The following is a 21,739-nucleotide window of genomic DNA, read 5'->3' as shown; positions in this document are numbered from 1 at the left end:
CCATTAAAACTACACCGATGAACGATTACGTGTCTGTCTGTTGTCGGCCATGGTCTCCGTCATGCTGGTTGCATTATCTAGTCTAACATGCATAATACTGAACACTGCTGTGCTCAGAACTCATTTCCCACTCAACATCCACTGCTGTACTGTAACCTAGCTTCCATATAGTGTATAATAACAACTCTACAATAATAATGCTAGTTTCAAAAGTTTATTCGCCATGTGCACAGGATACAATAGGTGTAAAAAAGTACAGTAAAATTCTTACTTGAGAAATCTTTCCCAACAATGCAGTGATGACAATAAATAAAACACCAAAAGACTCGAAGTCAAATGTTTGTTCCCACTGAATAGCATAAAGCCTAAAGAAATCCAAAGAAGCTATATTCAGGGAGTCAGGGAAGTTACAATGGACGGCTGCAATATTGGAGTACATATTCACCATGTCAAAGTGAAATATAATTGTCCTAGGGTAGATCTATGTAGCCTCATAGCCTTGTTCCGCTCTAGGTTTCTTCCTAGGTTCCAGCATTTCTAGGGAGTTCTTCCTAGCCACTGTGCTTCTACACCTGCAATGCTTGCTGTTTGGGGGTTTAGACTGGGTTTCTGTACAGTACTTTGTGACATCACCTGATGTAAGAAGGGCTTTATAAATACATTTGATTGATTGATATGTGGGATGAAAAATCATTGGGTCGAAAATGGCAGCAGTCAGTTCCGTGTTTTCTACTCAGCTGAATACTGACAGATTCCTGGACAGGGCCTAGGTATTGTGTTGTCAGATCTAGCAGACTTAGGAACCATTGTGGCCAAGGCCCTAGGATATCATATGGAGCATTTTCAGTGCCAACATAAATTGTATTTGACTTCCATAATTTAGAATTTGTATTAGGATATTGAATTTGAATGTAATATTTTTTTATTTGTTATGCACAAATTGAATAATTGAATGCATACATTAAACTTGTATTTCATGATTTGAAACTGAATTGAATGAATATTCTGTTTTAAAATGCAATTTAAATGTAATTGAATATTCAAATTCTATATTGGGTTTCAATATGGTAGATATTACATTGGTCTGTGTATCAAGTTTACAAACTATAATGTCAAGCTTATCAAAGTTTAATATATTAAAACTTCTCAGATGCATTCAGATTGACTTAACAAATTCAGTTCCAAAACCAGAGACAACATCCTGGTACTTTGCCAGCCAGGAAAGGTAAAGGTTGAGGAGAACAGATGCTCTCTGTGGTAAAACAAAGCTTCTGGCATTTTTTGAAGCCAATGTGAGTTGTTGAATTTATTTTCTTCCTATGAATTTGGCACTAGCGTTTGTACCATTTTGGCTATAAGATATTACCCCATTCCTGAAAGCTAAGACCATCTTCTGTATACCACCCATACCTTGTCACAACACAACTGACTGGCTGAAAATATTAAGGAAAGAAATTCCACAAATTAACATGGCACACCTGTTAATTGAAATGCATTCCAGGTGGCTGCCTCATGAAGCTGGTTGAGAGAATGCCAAGAGTGTGCAAAGCTGTCATTAAGGCAGAGGGTGGCTACTTTGAAAAATCTCAAATAAGATATTTTGATTACTACATGTGTTATTTCATAGTTTTGATATCGTCACTATTCTACAATGTAGAAAATAGTATAAAATTAAGAAAAACCCTGGAATGAGTATGTGTCCAAACTTTTATTAAGACCCCTTGACTTTTCCCAAATTGTGTTCCTTTACAGACTGATTCTAAAATGGATCAAATGATTTGGCTTCCTCGTCAATCTATACAAAGCAAAAACAGGTTCTCACCTCATTTTCAAATTCAAAATTATGGAATTAAAATCTCTGTTGGCACTGAAATCACTCCATAATATTGTCACTCAAATCTAGAAGTATGGCAAACAAACACCTTCATCAATTAGCTGATGGGGCCTGAGGGCCACAGTGGCCTTTCAGATAAATGATTAGTGTAGCACATGCTTATCTATAAAATAAATAGGCGGCACTCAAAAAGGAAAACACTTGAACCAATAACATCCATGGTTGGTTGCATATGATTCCTGTACTTTAGGTGCTTGATTTAGAGTACCCGCACCTTAAAATGTTCTACTGCACCTTTTATAGAATATTAGCTCAAAAGTATTGTGAAGCTCCTGCACCTAAATATAAAACAGTACCAGCACAGAAAATGAGTAACGCCACCTACTTCAGTCCAAGTCAAGCATTGTACTTTCAATGTGATGAACTTGCGACAGACAAATACAAACAGAAAATAAGTTACTTCCATACAGTCGGAGTAGTACTATTGCACATATATCAATCTAAATGAGGATTTCCTACATTTTAACGTAGAATAAAAACTGCCAACTAGACAGACGCTGTGGCAGCAGATCTCCAGCGCATAACATTGTGACTGACTGCAACAGCTATTTATATTCATTCATACATGTCAATCCCATCCAACCAAATCTATTTTCGCAGGTTGGCATTTATTGGGATGACTCAGCTCTGCAGAGTGGTCACTACCTGGCAGTCACAAAGTCATTCAATCTTATTTTTAACCTAACAAACGTCAACCTGCTCACAGCCGTCACGTCAACTAAATTTAACACGTCAAAATGACCCTACCCTAATACGTACGAATTTCATTATATTGGGCCTACCAGAGTAGGAACATAATTTGTATTTTATTTAACTAGGCTAAATTAGTTAAGAACAAATTATTTTTTTTACAAAGACAGCAAGTGGGTTAACTGCCTTGTTCAGGGGTAGAACGACAGAGTTTTACCTTGTCAGCTAAGGGATTCGAGCCAACAACCTTTCGGTTACTGGCCCAACGTTCTAACCTACCTGCCGCCCCAACACATAAAGGGTGTTCAGGCTTCAAGAGGAAAACCACATAAAACGGAAGGTACCAGTCATCCAAATAATTCCAGCAGAAACTCGCAAATGCCCCCTTTTCCAAACTGGTTATATTACAAGGTGAGAATCCGGAAGGCAAAACAAAAGCTATAGCACATCTAGACATAACCATGTCATTCACTCAGCATCAGGGAAAAACAAAGAGGGAAATGATTGCTGTGGCGTGACCTGTCAAAAAGAACATCTTTACAGTCATTTTTTACATCTTGGAAAAAAACATTCTAATGTATTCACCACATTTGTTACTATACAGAATATTTAACTGTATTCTGCATTGCCTGGGGTTTACATTTAAAGATAATAATTAATTATTTTTGAAGTATTGCAAAGATGCTGCAGGTAGGTAGCCTATTGTAGGTGCCCCGTGCAGACAGAGACAGTTCCCTTTGACACAATCGATGACCATTTGTGTGCTCTTAGATCTGCAGAATCAGGAGGCAGTGCACGACATATTCATTGTTGTATATATTCAGCAAACACACGACATGGGTTTGGAATTTTCATATTATGAAACAGAACTATAATGTAAGAGGAAAAAAACAATCCAATCATATTCTACAATCTCTGTGGCGACTCTATTGCAATTGTTATATGTCGTTAAGCATACCATGGCATGAGATACGCAATCTACAATTGATAATAGGCTGGAATGATTATTTCATCGAATGCAATTTCGTTAAATTCAAATATTATTTTTACCAGTCTATAATTGAGTTCCATAAATGAACAACAACTCCGCGTAAAATCCCCACAGCAGTCCCCCACTGGCTCACACATCCTTCAATCTCCATGACAATCGCAAAGCATTGTATCGTGTACGACTACGTAGGAATAATAGATTATGTTTGTTCGGATGCTAAAATGAAAACGATCATCTTGAATCAAATTTCGACGTTTTATATATAACCAGGAACATTATAGAACATGTCTTACCTTCTACTCCTCCCTTCCACTGGAGTTTAGGGATGGTACGTACGCGCACGCAGGAGTGTAAACTTGGCGATGCAATCACCAGATGGTTCCTTGCGCTGGTTAAATAAATCACCTCCCACTCCTAGCCTATTCTTCTTAGTTTATGAATTGCACTTCAAAAACGTGACCAAACCCGAATAATGATTTCTCCTCTTTTCAATGTTGTTGCAAACGACAGCGCTACTTGTTATTCTCGTACAGTGCCGGAGAATAGCAGTGTAGTCCGTGATTGGCGTAGCCAATGTTTTATTTGCTCAATTATATGGAGGGTTAAGAGAGGACAAATCAAATGGAACCTGTGTTGAAATTATTCCTTACTTTTAAAAGTCCATGATTCATTCAATGTAAAATCAAATAAAGTTATTTTTAACTAGGCTATTTATAGTCTAAGTCTGTCCCATCTAAAAAAAAAAAAAAAAAAAAATCACCGTGAGGTCGCAAATTCTTCAATAGCGTGAAATACACATTGACAGCAAATTGTTGTAAAAAATAAATAAAAAGCCTGTCACTAACCCAAATCTGTGGCCCCAACTGACTGTTTCAAACTCCTCTTGTACACAAACAGCGCTAGTGCAACAAAACTGTCAGAGACCCACCCCTATCGCCGAGCGTTCTAGTAAATATTGTTTTTGATTGGGTGAACCTACTTTCAATTAAAGCAGAAACAGAATATCTCTTACTTGATTGGATTAAAAGCTGTCAATCTTTGCATACGACGTACAATTTGCAATCTCCTTTGAAACAAATTAACTCACCTACACATGATCGAATATATAATTTCTAATGTTATCCTTAAATATAAACGCAACATGTGAAGTATTGGTCCCATGTTTCATGAGCTGAAATAAAACACATTTTCAATAGGCTTCTCATATTTTTTACGTCCCTGTTGGTGAGCATTTGTCATTTGCCAAGGAAATCCAGCCACCTGATATCAAGAAGCTAATTAAACAGCACAGTCATTACACAGGTGCACCTCGTGCTGGGGTCAATAAAAGTACACTCTCAAATACACTATGTGACCAAATGTATGTGGACATCTGCTTGTTGAACATCTCATTCCAAAAATCATGGGCATTAATAGGGATAGTTGGTCCCCCCTTTGCTGCTATAACAGCCTCCACTCTTCTGGGAAGGCTTTCCACTAGATGTTGGAACATTGCTGCAGGGACTTGCTTCCATACAGCCACAAGAGCATTAGTGAGGTCAGGCACGGATGTTGGGCGATTAGGCCTGGCTCACAGTTGGCGTTCCAATTCATCCCAAATGTGTTTGATGGGGTTGAGGTCAGGGCTCTGTGCAGACCATTCAAGTTCGTCCACAACAATCTTGACAAACCATTTCTGTATGGACCTCACTTTATGCACAGGTGCATTGTCATGCTGAAACAGGAAAGGGCCTTTCCCAAACTGTTGCAACAAAGTTAGAAGCACAGAATCATCTAGAATGTCATTGTATGCTGTAGCATTAAGAGGTCCCTTCACTGGAATTAAGGGGCCTAGCCCGAACCATGAAAAACAGGGGTCCAATGGTGGCGAGTTTTACAATACCCCAGCTGACGCTTGGAATTGCTTATGGTGATCTTAGGCTTGTGTGCAGTTGTGCGGCCACGGAAATCCATTTTGTGAAGCTCCCGATGAACAGTTCTTGTGCTGACGTTGCTTCCAGAGGCAGTTTGGAACTCGGTGAGTGTCGCAAACGTGTACAGACAACAACAAAAATACACGCTACATGCTTCAACCACTTGGCAGTACCGCTCTGTGAACTTCTGTGGACTACCACTTCGTAGCTGAGTCGTTGCTGCTCCTTGACTTTTCCACTTCACAATAATAGCACTTAGTTGGGGGCAGCTCGAGCAGGGCAGAAATTTGATTGACTGACTTGTAAATGTGTCATCCTAAGACAGTTTAACAGTTTGTGCAGAAAATCTAAGAAGATTTATTGAATATTATGGAAAAAAGCATACTGTATCATAACATCAATTCTGCTTTTCATTGCTGACCAGCAGATGTCACTAATGTGCATTGTTAAAAGCTCCAACAAATTTAACCGTTTTTCGACACAATTTGGTGAACGCCCCAAACGCGTAAGAAAGCCTTGGCTTCCCATCACAAGTTTCAATGAACTGCTTGGTTCCCTAAAGGCTCTCCAAACACATTGGATCATCAACCATGCCTCAAACATGTATTCTCAAACCGCTTGTCCCCAAAGCAGCACAGATCAGCCATCATCTTTCAGACAACGCTCTCAAAAGCTGATAGGGTTTAAGAAGGGGCGGTTTTATACCTTTTACATGTTTCGCACTAATTTTGGTACCACAGGAAACACTGACCAAAACTGTCTTTCCTAACCAGTCACGCTTGCATTACCAAAACATACATAGAGCAACTAATTTAAATGCTCTATCAACTAACTTGAATGATTACATTTACATAAACTGTCAAACGTAGCTAATAGTGAAAGGAGAAATCTGAAAAATATCCATAACCTTCACTCAGCGTTTGTATCGGCCAATCATAGTGTATGTTGCTAGACGGTAACGTCTGTTTTGTTAGGGTGCACGCGATTTACGCCTGGGATATTCTGGAACCATCAACGGGGTGAGCGCAGTTCACATTCGTGTAATGAAATTGACCAGAAAGTCACGGTCTAGCCTGCCCGCAGGATAAATCAAATGCACACACCACGACGAAGGGTTTGTTTTGTTGTAATGTTAGTCAACCGAATGAATAGATCATAAGCAGCAAGTGGAATAGTGAGTACTTTTCCCAATGCAACGCTACCTAGGTAGCCAGGCAGATGAATGATAAAATATTCTTACTTATTTTGTAATGTGTCACAAAACAGACCGGTAGCAAAGTGTTGTCACTTGCCTGTTTTGTCGTTGTTCGTGTGACATCTAGCTAAGGTTAGCTAGCTAGCGCAAGACTGCTGCATCTAGCTACCTAACGTGATAGTTTGTTAAGTAACTGCAATCTATGCTAGTTCAAAGTTGCTGACTATAAAGCTAACTAGCTGGCTATAATATGCATTTTGTTGTCCTGGTTATCATAAATCTTATTTTTGTTCACCATTGCTATAGCGAGCTAACTAACGTTAGATCTCTAATAATTGTAACGAATGTTGTTTGCTGGTAGCTGTTAAAGGGGGCTAGACACTAGAAAGGAGAACTCACCAACAAGCTGTCTGCTCTGCTCCTCTATGTCACTTCATAAAAAATACAATTTTATTAGTTGAATCAGGTGTGTTGTTGTAGTGCTGGTTTGGAACAAACGCCTGCACACTTTAGTTATGTGGTCACCAGGTACTGACCTCTTTTGTAATGTCATTTATTAATCAGCTGATGGCTCACATTTTTTTTTCCTAATCATTTGGCCTAACCTAATCACTTCTCTATCAGGCTACAGTACGGTGTGAGGACACACGAGGGTTTGTCAACAAGTATTGCTGTCCTGTATTGAATAGGTATTTCAATCAGGATTAGGCTACCACTTGGATAAGGTAAGGGGCTTGGTACAGCTGTGGCTGCCTGTACAGTCCTGTAGGATTTATGTGGTTTGTCTCCTTTGTAAATTGAACCTAGGCCATGCTATAGTGTAGGGTGGTCAAGACCACCCTTCTCCTTTACTCACTTGACTATCATTTATTCTAGCCCTTGCCAACATGTCCAAGCATTGAAAGTTACTGTTCCCAGTGTGAGAGAGCGTCCCCAACCACTAACACCCCCATGTGTATCATCTTCTTCAAGTTTGACCCTCGACCTGCATCCAAAAATGCCTACAGGTAAGGCCTCTCCTCCCTCTGTGTACCTTTACCACACTTTTCATATAGACTAGTCTGGACAGCTCTCATTTTATGTCAACTGGAGGCCTATATTCAGATGATGGTTTAAAAAGATGCACACTTCCAGATGTTGAGCAAATCTGAATCTTAAAGTAATCAAATCATCATTGAGTTTGACGCAGGGGACATTCTTCTCATCTGCTGATACATACTGAACAAAAATATAAACTTAACATGTAAAGTGTTGGTCCCATGTTTCATGAACTAAAATAAAAGTTCCCAGAATCTTCTTACACCCAAAAAGCTTATTTCTCTCAAATTTGGTGCACAAACATGTTTACATTCCTGTTAGTGAGCATTTCTCCTTTGCCAAGATAATCCATCCACCTGACAAGTGTGGCATATCAAGAAGCTGATAAAACAGCATAATTATTACACATGTGCACCTTGTGCTGGGGACAATAAAAGACCACTCTAAAATGTGCAGTTTTGTCACACAACACAATGCCACAGATTTCTCAAGTTTTGAGGGAGAGTGCAATTGGCATGCTGACTGCAGGAATGTCCAACAGAGCTGTTGCCAGATAATTGAATGTTAATTTCTCTACCATAAGTCACCTCCAACGTTGTTCAAGAGAATTTGGCAGTACAATCGGCCTCAAAACCGCAGATCACATGTATGGCATTGTGTGGGCAAACGGTTTGCTGATGTCAACAGAGTGCCCCATGGTGGGGTTATGGTATGGGGCATAGGCTATGGACAACGAACACAATTACAATTTATTGATGGGAATTTAAATGCACAGAAATACAGTGATGAGACCCATATTTATTTTTTATTTAAAAAAAAGAATAGGTTTATGTTATCTGTGACCAACAGATGCATATGGAAATTCCCAGTCATGTGAATTCCAAACATTAGGGCACAATTAATTTGTTTCAATTAACTGATTTCCTCATATGAACTCCAACTTGTTGCGTTTTACATTTTTGTTCAGTATAATTGTGAATAAAAAATTCCCTTTGTCCTTCAAAGATGCGTTAGGCTAGTGCTGAAGTATAGCAACTCTAATCTAATTAAGCACCCAAAGCAGTGATAAGAACCTGAGGTAATCTGTGGTGCTGTCTCTCACTGGAAGTATGGAAAGCTAGGCAGTATTCAAACTGAATTGCTCCGTTTCACTTCCCGATTTCAATGAAACTGAACATTTCAGTTTGGTTCCAGGCTAATTCAAAGCCTCCCAAACAAAGCACAGTGAAACACCATGTACCATCCACTAACCTTTCCTACAGTCACTGCTGGTTTCTCTCAGTGAAGGTCCTTTGTGGGCAGACGCCAGTGGTAGAGGAGCAGTCAATGCAATTTAAAGCCCTGCTTGTAATAATCCCCTGGGCTCTGTGGAGCTCTCTCTCTACCTGGCCAGGATCTATCTCTGCCTTTGCCTCTGGGAGATTACACTAGCCTAAGGCGATCAGTGGATGTGTGTGGGCAATGACTCACTCTGAACCCATGGGATATGTGTAACCTGTAGGCCTAGCTAGTATCCTCACCGTGGTTGAATTTAATGCATGTAGGCCTACATTATCAGTGAGCAGAATGTCAAAATAACTACAAGAATGTTAAGTAAATCTCTTGTGTAAGTGGTTTTTCACCATACACCCAATTCTGCACATCCCTGCCTGCCAACAATGTTGTGTTCTGAATTCCCATTATGCCCATGTATTATTGCCTCACCATCAAATTATTAGTACTTTCCTTTGCAATACAGAATGAATGGAATGTATCTTGTCAAAATATTAGCCTTCCCAGTGACCTTGTCTCAAACAGTATTTATTTTGTAAGGAATAAGTGACAAATTATAGAATTCTCTAAAATGGCGCACTCTCCGCATAGCTGGGCCCTGTTAATTGTCTTGTTTCTCTCCTAGTGATTCCCACAGTCTCTAATAAAGCATGGATGCTCTGCTCTCTCTCCTGTGTAAAATCATTAGTGTTTGCTTTGTTTCTGGGCCAGTGTCGTTGACTCTTGGGGAACAAGTGTCATTGCAACCAGCTTTTGCATTATGAGTCTTTGATGTACAGAGGTTGACACAATTAGGTCAATTTGCTTTATTTGTTCTTTAAGAAATCCACCTGCCTCTGAACAAGGTTAATGGGATTGGTAACCGCTGGCAAGATACAATTATTGCGGAGGTCATCATAGTTCAGTGGCCTAATCTCTCTTCTGTAACTGTGCACCACGAATAAATGCCTCTCAGTGGAACTATTTAATCCTCATCATTTGACCTGTGACACCGGCATGACAACCAATACGTCTCAGGTAGTTGGCTTCGAAAAGGGACGTGGGTGAAAAAACAAACATGCGTGTTCTGTGTGTCTAATTGATAATGAGCGATGATGAGTAATGGCGATGCACCAAATGTTTTATTTATTTTTTATTTCACCGTTATTTAACCAGGTAGGCCAGTTGAGAACAAGTTCTCATTTACAACTGTGACCTGGCCAAGATAAAGCAAAGCAGTGTGACACAAACACCAACACAGAGTTACACATGGAAAAAACATACAGTACAATAATACAATAATGCATATCATTATCTGGGAACAGTGTGTACCAGCAGAATTATGAACAGAGGATGCAATTATAAATTGTAGACTACATGGAATATTCTAGATTGACCATTTTACTTGACTGTTTGTGCAATACCTGACTGAATATTGCTGTTAGGCCCATCTCAGGTTTGATACGGTTACAACTATATGTTATATTATAGGCCCACACATTTTGTATATACAAATTGAGCCCACATGTCTCGTAGAGCCAGAAGTTAGTGTGGATAGAAATGGCCTACAGTTTTTAACGGCCCCGGCAACATTCAATATAAGCTACTTCTACAAACTACAGAATGTTTACTCTGATACCAGGTTTAGTGTCACTACTGTAAACCAAAACAATATCACAGCATGGACATTTTTTCGTCAAAATGTTTCATGTTTTCGCTCTTATTCACACTTTTTAATAGAACATCCAATTTTGTTGTTCACAACTATGCTTAAACCACTTTTGAGGTCTGGGAAAAATCTAAGTAATTTAGATTTTTGTTGTTGTATGTAGTTACCCTTTAGTTCAAGAGTGCGTACAAACTCAAATCACTCACAAAGGGCCCAGAGGTCCCACTGTGCAATTCCACTTCTCGCCCAAATCCACATCTATGGCAGCTTCTGCTGCCTCAGCACACTAATATAGGGCAGCAAAAAGGGGAGGGAAAAACCCCACAATCGTGTGTGTGTGTGTGTGCCTGCGTGCGTACAAGGCTAGCGGGTGATTCATGGGACAATAGCTGAACAGTAATGTGAAGTCACTAAGTCATGCACTGTTGCCTTGCTAAATAAGTGACAGTTGTGCAGTGGTAGTAAAAAGTCACCAGAAATGAATGTCAAATGCAGAATTAGCAACAACAGTGATTAAGTATGTTAGTGTGGTGAGTGGCACATTAAGTCCCATTTGTAATTGGATAACTACTGAAAATGCCAGTAAGTTGTAGTGGTGCTAGCTCAACATAGGCCTAGGTTTCACTTAAAGCACTAGACTGCACTAGGTTATTTAATTTCACGTTTTGGATTGTTTATATTCCTTTCTCCTATGTGTGCTGTGTGACACCCCCCCCCAAATCTTTCGTATCTTTCTCTCTATTGGAGATGCTCTGGTTGAAGGCTTGCTGGCAGGCTCCACCACCTTGACAGAAACAGGGAGACTGCAGTGTAGCCAGGGGATTAATACACCAGATGTCACTGGCATTGGGAATCAATTCAAGGCTATACGCCAATTCATGCTCTTAATGAGCTACTGTTGGTCCAGTCTCTGGACCCAGTCTCTACTGCCGGATACTTTTAAGGGTCACACACATCACACTGAATATGGATCTCCCGTTCATCTACCGATTGTTCAGTGCACTGTTGACTGCTGACATTTTTGTGCAATTCTACATGTTTTCACTTGGTTCGCAAGTACCCTTGGCAGGCAAAGGCTATTGGTGTGTTCAAGCCCTTATTCCGTATCCAGCCATCCACTGCACTGGATCAATCTAATACAGCATCTCCCGCTGGCCTTAGCCTCAGCCCGCTGGCCGTAGCCTCAGCCCGCTGGCCGTAGCCTCAGCCCGCTGGCCCTAGCCTCAGCCCGCTGGCCGTAGCCTCAGCCCGCTGGCCGTAGCCTCAGCCCGCTGGCCGCAGCCTCAGCCTCTTGCTGACATGGTCCTTTTAGACCTCTGAAGGTAGAGACTTTTTGTCGCTGATGCATTATGGATTTGATGTGGTGTGGGGCCTGGAAAATCCCATCTCTTAGTGATCCATGTACACTGCAGCAGTCCAAGGTGGATGGAGAAAGTCAGCAGGGGTTGTAATGTTATTGCGTTAAGGTAATCATAGTCTTATGTGCCCTGATCTAAAGTAGTGCACTATGTAGGGAATAAGGTTCCATTTGGGACGCATCCATGGTGTTGAATAGTGACAGCACAGCAGCTTTCTTCTGCTGCTGCAGCTGATGGGGAACTGGGGTGTGGAACTTTACTGTGTCCTAAGGGGGGGAATAGTGCACACCCAGACAATCAGGAAACATGCAACCTCAGTCAGGAGCTCAGTTAGGTCTGCTACACGGCACGGCAAGGCATGGCATTTCTCTCTCACACTTATTCACTCATGTGTGCAGAATGCAGCCTGGCAAAAGAGCACACAGGCTGCTTCCCAAATGGAACCCTATTCCCTTCATAATGCATCACTTTTATATGGGCCCTGGTCAAAAGTAGTGCACTATATAGTAAATATGGGTGCCATTAGGGCCACAGACACACAGTCCCAGGGCTCAGTCTCTTCGATTAAGGACATGAGACCTGGAGAATATCAATATATCAAGATGGATAACACCACAAGGTTATTGTGTTAAAGAACATTACCTTAAATGGTCTACCATGGTCTCCCTCAATTTCTTTCTCTTTTCACCCCAGGCTAATTTTGGCTGCAAACAGAGATGAGTTTTACAACAGGCCAACCAAAGCTGCAGACTTTTGGGTGAGCAACAGCGAAATCCTCAGCGGTAAGTATCTGCACTTGATGTTGCCGTGACAGAAAAACATTGGTGACAGAAATCCTTCTGGAGAGGACCCCTCTGTTTCCCCTTTTCTCTCTCTCTCTGAGAGCCTTTATTTCACCACAACCCATTTCAGCTCAGCTGGAATGACTTCATGAGCCAGATACTGGATCCCTTGTCAACAAACCAATTCTGAGAGGAATTTAATGCACTGAATGTCCCAATGAATCATTACATTCTTTATTAAGATCATAGCCCTACTATGGCAAATTGACTGGGAGAACAAATACATCTCCTTGAGTTAAAACTGTTTAAATAAACAAACAGGGTGGAAGGTTAAGAAGTATAGTTAGAATGAGGGTCCTGTCATGGAGCATGGGCATGGCTTCTTCTGTTTGAGTGATTCTTTTCATTTCCTCTCAACAGACTAGGAAGTTGATTTGTTCAACAGGCTCTTTTTAGTATTTTCACATTTCTGAGTGAAGTATTTAATTTGTCATAACAGGCTATGAGTTTGTTCCTCTAGAAATCTAGAGTGGCAGAGTAATTGAGGTTTACGAGGGATTAGGGTATAGGATTGGTTTGGAAATTAGGGCCTATGGGTCAGGTTTTATGTTGGCTTGGGTTTGAGTCCTCAAAATTGTATTAGTTTTATTCAAGGTTAGTTACTCACTGATAAGTATTTTGAAGTTCACTGACTTGTCTCTTCCGATTGCCTTTGAGTCACCGTGTACCGTACAGGCGCAAGGGCATTCCTGGACCCTGGGGGGGGGGGGCTCTGATCTGGTGTGGAGAGAAGGTGGTAGGGCTCTGATATGGGGTGGAGTGACAGTGGTAGGGCTCTGATATGGTGTGAAGGGAAGGTGGTAGGGCTTTGATCTGGGGGTGGAGGGACAGTGGTAGGGCTCTGATCTGGTGTGGAGGGAAGGTGATCGGGCTCTGATATTGGGTGGAGTGACGGTGGTAGGGCTCTGATCTGGTGTGGAGGGATGGTGGTAGGGCTCTGATCTGGCGTGGAGGGACGGCAGTAGTGCTCTGATCTGTTGTGGAGAGACGGTGGTAGTGATCTGATCTGGTGTGGAGGGACGGCGGTAGTGCTCTGATCTGGTGTGGAGGGACGGCGTTAGGGCTCTGATGTGGAGGGGCGGTGGTAGTGCTCTGATCTGTTGTGGAGGGACTGAGGTAGTGCTCTGATCTGTTGTGGAGGGACGGCGGTAGTGCTCTGATCTGGTGTGGAGGGACGGCGTTAGGGCTCTGATGTGGAGGGGCGGTGGTAGTGCTCTGATCTGTTGTGGAGGGACCGAGGTAGTGCTCTGATCTGTTGTGGAGGGACGGCGGTAGTGCTCTGATCTGGTGTGGAGGGACGGCGTTAGGGCTCTGATGTGGAGGGGCGGTGGTAGTGCTCTGGTGTGGAGGGACGGCGATAGTGCTCTGATCTGGTGTGGATGGACGGCGGTAGTAATTTGATCTGGTGTGGATGGACGGCGGTAGTAATTTGATCTGGTGTGGATGGACGGAGGTAGTAACTTGATCTGGTGTGGAGGGACGGCGGTGGAGCTCTGATCTGGTGTGGAGAGACGGCGGTAGGGCTCTGATGTGGAGGGACGGCGGTAGGGCTCTGATCTGGTGTGGAGGGACGGCGGTAGTGCTCTGATCTGGTGTGGAGGGACGGCGGTAGTGCTCTGATCTGGTGTGGAGGGACGGCGGTAGTGCTCTGATCTGGTGTGGAGGGACGGCGGTAGTGCTCTGATCTGGTGTGGAGGGACGGCGGTAGTGCTATGATCTGGTGTGGAGGGGCGGCGGTAGGGCTATGATCTGGTGTGGAGGGCGGCGGTAGGGCTATGATCTGGTGTGGAGGGACGGCGGTAGGGCTATGATCTGGTGTGGAGGGAAGGCGGTAGGGCTTTGATCTGGTGTGGAGGGAAGGCGGTAGGGCTATGATCTGGTGTGGAGGGAAGGCGGTCGGGCTATGATCTGGTGTGGAGGGAAGGCGGTCGGGCTATGATCTGGTGTGGAGGGAAGGCAGTAGGGCTATGATCTGGTGTGCAGGGAAGGCAGTAGGGCTATGATCTGGTGTGGAGGGAAGGCAGTAGGGCTATGATCTGGTGTGGAGGGAAGGCAGTAGGGCTATGATCTGGTGTGGAGGGAAGGCAGTAGGGCTATGATCTGGTGTGGAGAGAAGGCAGTAGGGCTATGATCTGGTGTGGAGGGAAGGCAGTAGTATAAAAATCTATGTACAGTTTGTGCAAATGTAGAAGAGTAGGGAGGTAAGGCAATAAATAGGCCATAGAGCAAAATGATTACAATTTAGCATTAACACCGGAGTGATAGATGTGCAGATGATGATGTGCAAGTAGAGATACTGGGGTGCAAAAGAGCAAGAGGATAAATAACAAAATGGGGATGAGGTAGTTGGGTGTGCTATTTACAGATTGGCTGTGTACAGGTACAATGATCGGTAAGCTGCTCTGACAGCTGATGCTTAAAGGTAGAAAGGAAGATATAAGACTCCAGCTTCAGTGATTTTTGCAATTCGTTCCAGTCATTGGCAACAGAGAACTGGAAGGAAAGGTGGCCAAAGGAAGTGTTGATTTTGGGGATGACCAGTGAAGCCTTTGCCAGGTTGAAGAAGATGGCTGCACAGTACTGTCTTTTATCAATGACGGTTATGATATCATTTAGGACCTTGAGTGTGTCTGAGGTGCACCCATGACCAGCTCGGAAACCAGATTGCATAGTGGAGAAGGTACGGTGGGATTGAAAATGGTCAGTGATCTGTTTAACTTGGCTTTCAAAGATTTTAGTAAGGCAGGACAGGATGGATATAGGTCTATAACAGTTTGGGTCTAGAGTGTCTCCCCCTTTGAAGAGGGGGATGACCTCGGCAGCTATCTTTGTGGATATCAGATGATACGGAAGAGAGGTTGAACAGGCTAGTAATAGGGGTTGCAACATTTTGGTGGATAATTTCAGAAAGAGAGGTTCCAGATTGTCTTGCACAGCTGATTTGTAGGGATCCAGATTTTGCAGCTCTTTCAGAACATCAGCTGTCTGGATTTGATTGAAGGAGAAGCGGTTGGGCAAGTAGGAAGTGCTGAGCTGTTTGTTGGGGTAGGCAGGTGAAAAGCTTGGACAGCCGTAGAAAAATGCTTATTGAAATGATCTATTATCGTAGATTTATCGGTGGTGGCAGTGTTTCCTAGCCTCAGTGCAGTGGGCAATTGGGAGGAGTAAAGTCTGGGATTACTCCAGCTCCCTCTCAACCCATCCCCAGGGGCGTCAGGCCATGGCTGGGTTTCTCTATAGCAGAGAACCTCTCCTCTGTTCCCTGGCTGTCTCAGTGGACCCATATTGATCATGTGGAAGTGTAGACTTACACTACATGTGTAGTGTAATGTGGACACCTGCTCGTCGAACGTCTAATTCCGAAATCATGGGCATTAATATGGAGTTGGTCCCCTTCCCCTTTCTATAACAGCCTCCACTCTTCTGTGTCGGCTTTCCAGTAGATGTTGGAACATTGCTGCGGGGACTTGCTTCCATTCAGCCACAAGCATTAGTGAGGTCGGGCACTGATGTTGGGCAATTAGGCCTGGCTCGCACCCGGAGTTCCAATTCATCCCAAAGGTGTTCGATGGGGTTGAGATCAGGGCTCTTTGCAGGCCAGTCAAGTTCTTCCACACCAATCTCAACAAACCATTTCTCTATGGACCTCGCTTTGTGCAGAGGGGCATTGTCATGCTGAAACAGGAAAGGGCCTTCCCCACAAAGTTGGAAGCACAGAATCGTCTAGTATGTCATTGTAGGATGAAGTGCTAAGATTTCCCTTCACTAGAACTAAGGGGCCTAGCCCAAACCATGAAAAACAACCCCAGACCATTATTCTTTCTCCACCAAACTTTACAGTTGGCACTATGCTTTGGGGCAGGTAATGTTTTCCTAGCATCTGCTAAAACCAGATTTGTCTGTCAGATTGCCAGATGGAGAAAAGTGATTTATCACTCCAGAGAACGAGTTTCCAGAGTCCAACAAGCTTTACATCTTTCCAGCCGATGCTTGACATGGCACATGGTGATCTTAGGCTTGTGTGTGGCTGCTCGGCCATGGAAACCCATTTCATGAAGCTCCCAATAAACAGTTATTGTGCTGACGTTGCTTCCAGAGGCAGTTTTGAACTCGGCAGAGAGTATTGCAACCGAGGACAGACTATTTTTACACACTTCAGCACTCGGTGGTCCCGTTCTGCGAGCTTGTATGGCCTACCACTTTGTGGCTGAGCCGTTGTTGCTCTTAGACATTTCAATTTCACAATAACAGCACTTACATTTGACAGGGCCAGCTCTAGCAGGGCAGACCTGAGTTGTTGCCACGTTGAAAGTCACTGAGCTCTTCAGTAAGTTCATTGTTTGCCAATGTTTGTCTATGGAGATTGCATGGTTGTGTGCTCGGTTTTATACACCTGTCAGCAATGGGTGTGGCTGAAATAGCCGAATCCACAAATTCTAATGATTGTCCACATACTTTTGTATGTATAGTGTATCATCCTGCCTCTGCACATGCTTCCCTTAGTTACCTTCTCTCTCATAGAAACACACATCTGTGTGAGAGAACTGATTTGTAGTCGTAAGTGACATTTTAGGTCAAGATTAACAGCCTGTGTCGAATGGCTCTTTGCCTCTCTCTAAGTTTATTCAAGTTCTTGTACAGTGCAATACAAGGTCAAAACGGCAAGAGTCTAGCAAATCACACCGGCTGTAGTAAGACAATCCATATTTCTCTTAACGCTGTACTGATTTACTTATTCCCTGTGTAAGGGTATCACCTCAATCCACGTCCAGACAAATAGATTGTATGAGTAATCTATTCAGCGTTTTCAGAGTTCCGTGCTCTACATTCTAATGATCAGCCATGCTCCAATGATAATGAATGCAAGGCAGAGGCCTCTGTCTGTCTTTCTGTCTGCTTATCAGAAACTCACTCCTCAGCCTTAACTTGATTTTAAATTCAATTAAGTACAAAATCACCTCTGGTTTGAATGCTGTTTTTTTTGGCGCTCCATATTTCTGATATTTATTTTTTTGTAACTCGGAGAGAAGTCAAACTAAGCAATCAGTGATGGCTTAGAGGAGGGTGAAACATTTGTCCTTGATTTGCTTCTTCTAGAATTAATACCTGATTTATAAGCAAACTATAATCGCTTAATTTGAGTGTTGCAGCATTATTGTCAGCAGTACGTGATCGCCATTATTGATTCACAGTGCATTCAGAAAGTATTCAGGCCCCATCCCATTTTGTTAAGTTACAGCCTTATGCTAAAATTGATTAAACTTACACACAATATTACAAAGTGACAAAGCGAAAACATTTATTTAATTTTTTATAAATGTATAAAAAATAAACTGAAGTAAAGTATTCAGATCCTTTGCTATGAGACTTGAAGTTGCGCTCAGGTGCATTCTGTTTCCATTGATCATCCTTGAGATGTTTCTACAACTTGACTGGATTCCACCTGTGGTAAATTTAATTGATTGGACATGACTTGAATAGGCACACACCGGTCTATATAAGGTCCCACAGTTGACAGTGCATGTCAGAGCAAAAACCAAGCCATGAGGTAAAAGGAATTGTCATAAGAGATCCGAGACAGGATTGTGTCAAGGCACAGATCTGGAGAAGGGTACGAAAATATTTCTGCTGCATTGAAGGTCCCCAATAACACAGTGGTCTCCATCATTCTTAAATGGAAGAAGTTTGGAACCATCAAGACCCTGCCCGGCCAAACTGAGCAATCGGGGGGAAAAGGGCCTTAGTCAGGAAGATGACCAAGAACCTGATGGTTACTCTGACAGAGCTCTAGAGTTCATCTGTGGAGATGGTTGTCCTTCTTGAAAGTTCTCCCATCTTCACAGCACTCCACCAATCAGACCTTAGTGGTAGAGTGGCCAGAGGGAAGCCACTCCTCAGTAAAAGACACATGACAGCCCGCTTGGAGTTTGCCAAAAGGCACCAAAAAACTCTCAGACCATGAAAACCAAGATTCTGTGGTCTGATGAGACCAAGATTGAACCCTTTAGTCTGAATGCCAAGCGTCACGTCTGCAGGAAACCAGGCACCATCCCTACGGTGAAGCATGGTGGTGGCAGCATCATGTTGTGGGGATGTTTTTCAGCGGCACTGGAAGACTAGTTAGGATCAAGGAAAGATGAACGGAGCAAAGTACAGAGCTCCTTGATGAAAACCTGCTCAGGACCTCAGACTGGGGCGAAGGTTTACCTTCCAACAGGACAACAACCCTAAGAACACAGCCAAGACAACGCAGGAGTGGCTCCGGGACAAGTCACTGAATGTCCTTGAGTGGCCCATCCAGGGCCCGGACTGAAAATAGAGCTAAAAATAGAGCTGAAAATAGATGTGCAGTGTTGCTCCCCATTCAACCTGATAGAGCTTGAGAGGATCTGCAGAGAAGAATGTGAGAATCTCCCCAAATACACGTGTGCCAAGCTTGTAGCGTCATACCCAAGAACACTCAAGGCTGTATCTGCTGCCAAAGGTGCTTCAACAAAGTACTGAGTAAAAGGTGTGAATACTACTGTAAATGTGATATTTAAAAAAGTTTTTGCTTTGTCATTATGGGATAATGTGTGTAGATTGGTGAGGGGGAAAAAACGGTTGTCCGTTTTAGAATAAGGCTGTAACATAACAAAATGTGGGAAAAGTCTGAATACTTTCCGAATGCTCTGTAGCATTTAATCTCACTAGTCAGTTACACCTGTTCTATTTTCAGTCACGAAGGTGTTAAAATGTGAAGAAGGTTAATGTGGGAGTTATGTGATGATGTGGAGTGTGATGTGTGTTGTCAGGGCTAGACCTGGAGGAGGGGAAGGAAGGCGGGTCATGGCTGGGGATCAACAAGAGGGGCAAGCTGGCCGCACTGACCAATTACCTGGAGGGAAGGCCCAATCCAGACGCACAAGGAAGAGGCGAGGGCCAATCAGGAAGAAAATAATATCCACTGAACAGTTGGATATGTGCATGCATCTTTAACAGACAGTCGTGTTTTAATATTTCATTCCTAATAAAGGCTTTGTTCCTAGAAAGCCGACGCTAATTTTGAAACTGGTAAGGTCAACTGCCTTATTTAAAGATTCATTCACTAGCATTAGCACCACAATAAGTGAAAAGTAGTGTCAATGTGTTCTCCAGTAGCCAGCTGTCCTCACTGCAGATGCTCAGCCCCCTGATAGAAACACCGGTGTACTCAACCAATAAACGTTTATTTGATTTGTTGTAAGGACAGGCTGCTACCGAAGAGGGGGGAACTGCACTACATCGGTTAAGTGTCAGGAAAACACCTGACATCTGGCCTTAAAGAAAATAAACAAATTAGAAAGCTGCTATTACACAGTTTAGCAGATGTTGTAGTGGGTGCAGTGAAATGCTTATGTTACTAGCTCCTAACAATATAGTAAAATGTTAAACAAGTACACAAATAATATATATATTATTTTGAAGTACAGTTCAAAACAAGAATGTCTGAGCGTCTCCAATTAACAGCCCAAATAGCACTGTATCAGTAATCCAAATGAAATCTATAAGTATCTACACCAGAAGAATTTACACAAGATTTACACAGTAGATATAATCGGAGTGAGCTATGTCAAGAATCCAGTATATATTACATTTGCGGTGTGTATAAACAGTGTAACTATGTAATTACAGATACAGTAGCAGAGATATTAGAATGAGCTATGTTGGGAATACAGTATTTAAATACTCAGTGTGATACAGTAAGTGTCCAGTGGTTCAATGTCTCTGTGATGTGGGACTGCAGCATTGGATTGTGACTATGAGGTGTGTGAGTGAGTGTGCATCACCTAATAGACGGCTAGTGATGGCTAGCCGCAATGCCACTAGATATCTTGGTTCGAGTCCAGCCTCTGTCGCAGCCGGCCGCGACCGGGAAACCCATGGGGCAGCGCACAATTGGCTCAGTGTGGTCCAGCTTAGGGGAGGGTTTGGCCGGCAGGGATGGCCTTGTCCCATCGCTCACTGGCGACTCCTGTGGCGCCCGGGCGCAGTGCACGCTGACACGGTCGCCAGGTGCACAGTGTTTCCTCCAACACATTGGTGCAGCTGGCTTCTGAGTTAAGTGGGCATTGTGTCAAGAAGCTGTGGCTTAGTTGGGTTGTGTTTCGGAGGACGCACGGCTCTCAACCTTCACCTCTCCCGAGTCCGTACTGGAGTTGCAGCAATGAGACAAGACTGTAACTACCAATTGGATACCACAAAATTGGGAAGAAAAGGGTTAAGACACGAATACAACTGTCTGATGGCCTGGTAATAGAAGCAGTTTTTTTTATCTCTCGGTCTTGGCACTGATGCACCTGTACCGACTCCGTAAATAGACAGTAGCCGAGTAAAGTCGATGGCTCGGGTGACTGAGGTCCTTAATGATCTTCTTGGACTTCCTTTAACACCGAGTGCTGTAGATGTCATAGAGAACAGGCAGCATGCCTCTGGTGATGCGTTAGGCTGACCGCACCACAGTGCTAAATAACATGGAAACAGATCTCCGATGTCACCCAGTCCAAGACCTATGTTACATATTTTACCTCGAATGTCCTCCTTGTAACTGCATCACATTTTGCTTAATAACCAGTGTTCTGTAGATTCATTTGGATGTTATGACTAAATCTGTGTGTTGCTACAAAACCAACTAGGCAGCCTACTGATAAGTCTGCTCTTGCAATCTGTAGTGGTACTGGGCTTGCCTGACTGGTCTGCAACCTCTCTGAATATGTGAAAAGTAAGAATAATGTTGATTCTTTGTGTTGAAGGGTTCTTGGTGTCTAACTTCCTGACGGATCATAGCCAGGACAGCTATTCCTACCTGAAGAGTGTGTCATCTGAGAGACATCTCTACAACGGCTTCAACCTCCTCACAGCTGAGTTCAAGTGAGTCAA

General features: G+C 43.0%; 2 protein-coding genes across 19 annotated transcripts in view; one reads left to right on the top strand and one right to left on the bottom strand.

Moving 5' to 3' along the window:
* The window catches only part of LOC118358464 (splicing regulator ARVCF-like), a 366,019-nt gene extending 361,544 nt beyond the window's left edge, over positions 1-4,475 (bottom strand). For 12 of the 18 annotated variants that reach the window (XM_052479027.1, XM_052479028.1, XM_052479020.1 and 9 more), the window contains exon 1: positions 3,869-4,475. The gene's annotated coding sequence lies outside the window, so the exon portion shown is untranslated. The remainder of the gene's footprint in view (positions 1-3,868) is intronic. The other 6 variants (XM_052479039.1, XM_052479034.1, XM_052479032.1 and 3 more) reach the window with 1 other exon arrangement.
* A 2,193-nt stretch (positions 4,476-6,668) lies between these two features.
* LOC118358462 (transport and Golgi organization 2 homolog) overlaps positions 6,669-21,739 on the top strand; it is a 30,119-nt gene continuing 15,048 nt past the window's right edge. The window contains exons 1-5 of the mRNA XM_035736324.2: positions 6,669-7,408; positions 7,560-7,690; positions 12,693-12,781; positions 19,636-19,755; positions 21,613-21,730. Coding sequence (XP_035592217.1) covers positions 7,635-7,690; positions 12,693-12,781; positions 19,636-19,755; positions 21,613-21,730 — 383 coding nt within the window. The 5' untranslated portion in view covers positions 6,669-7,408; positions 7,560-7,634. The remainder of the gene's footprint in view (positions 7,409-7,559; positions 7,691-12,692; positions 12,782-19,635; positions 19,756-21,612; positions 21,731-21,739) is intronic.

The sequence above is a fragment of the Oncorhynchus keta genome, chromosome 25, assembly GCF_023373465.1.
Source record: "Oncorhynchus keta strain PuntledgeMale-10-30-2019 chromosome 25, Oket_V2, whole genome shotgun sequence".
In the NCBI taxonomy this organism is placed as follows: domain Eukaryota; kingdom Metazoa; phylum Chordata; class Actinopteri; order Salmoniformes; family Salmonidae; genus Oncorhynchus; species Oncorhynchus keta.
The sequence above is the reverse complement of the archived record's forward strand: the minus strand, read 5'-3'. Positions and strand labels throughout refer to the sequence as shown.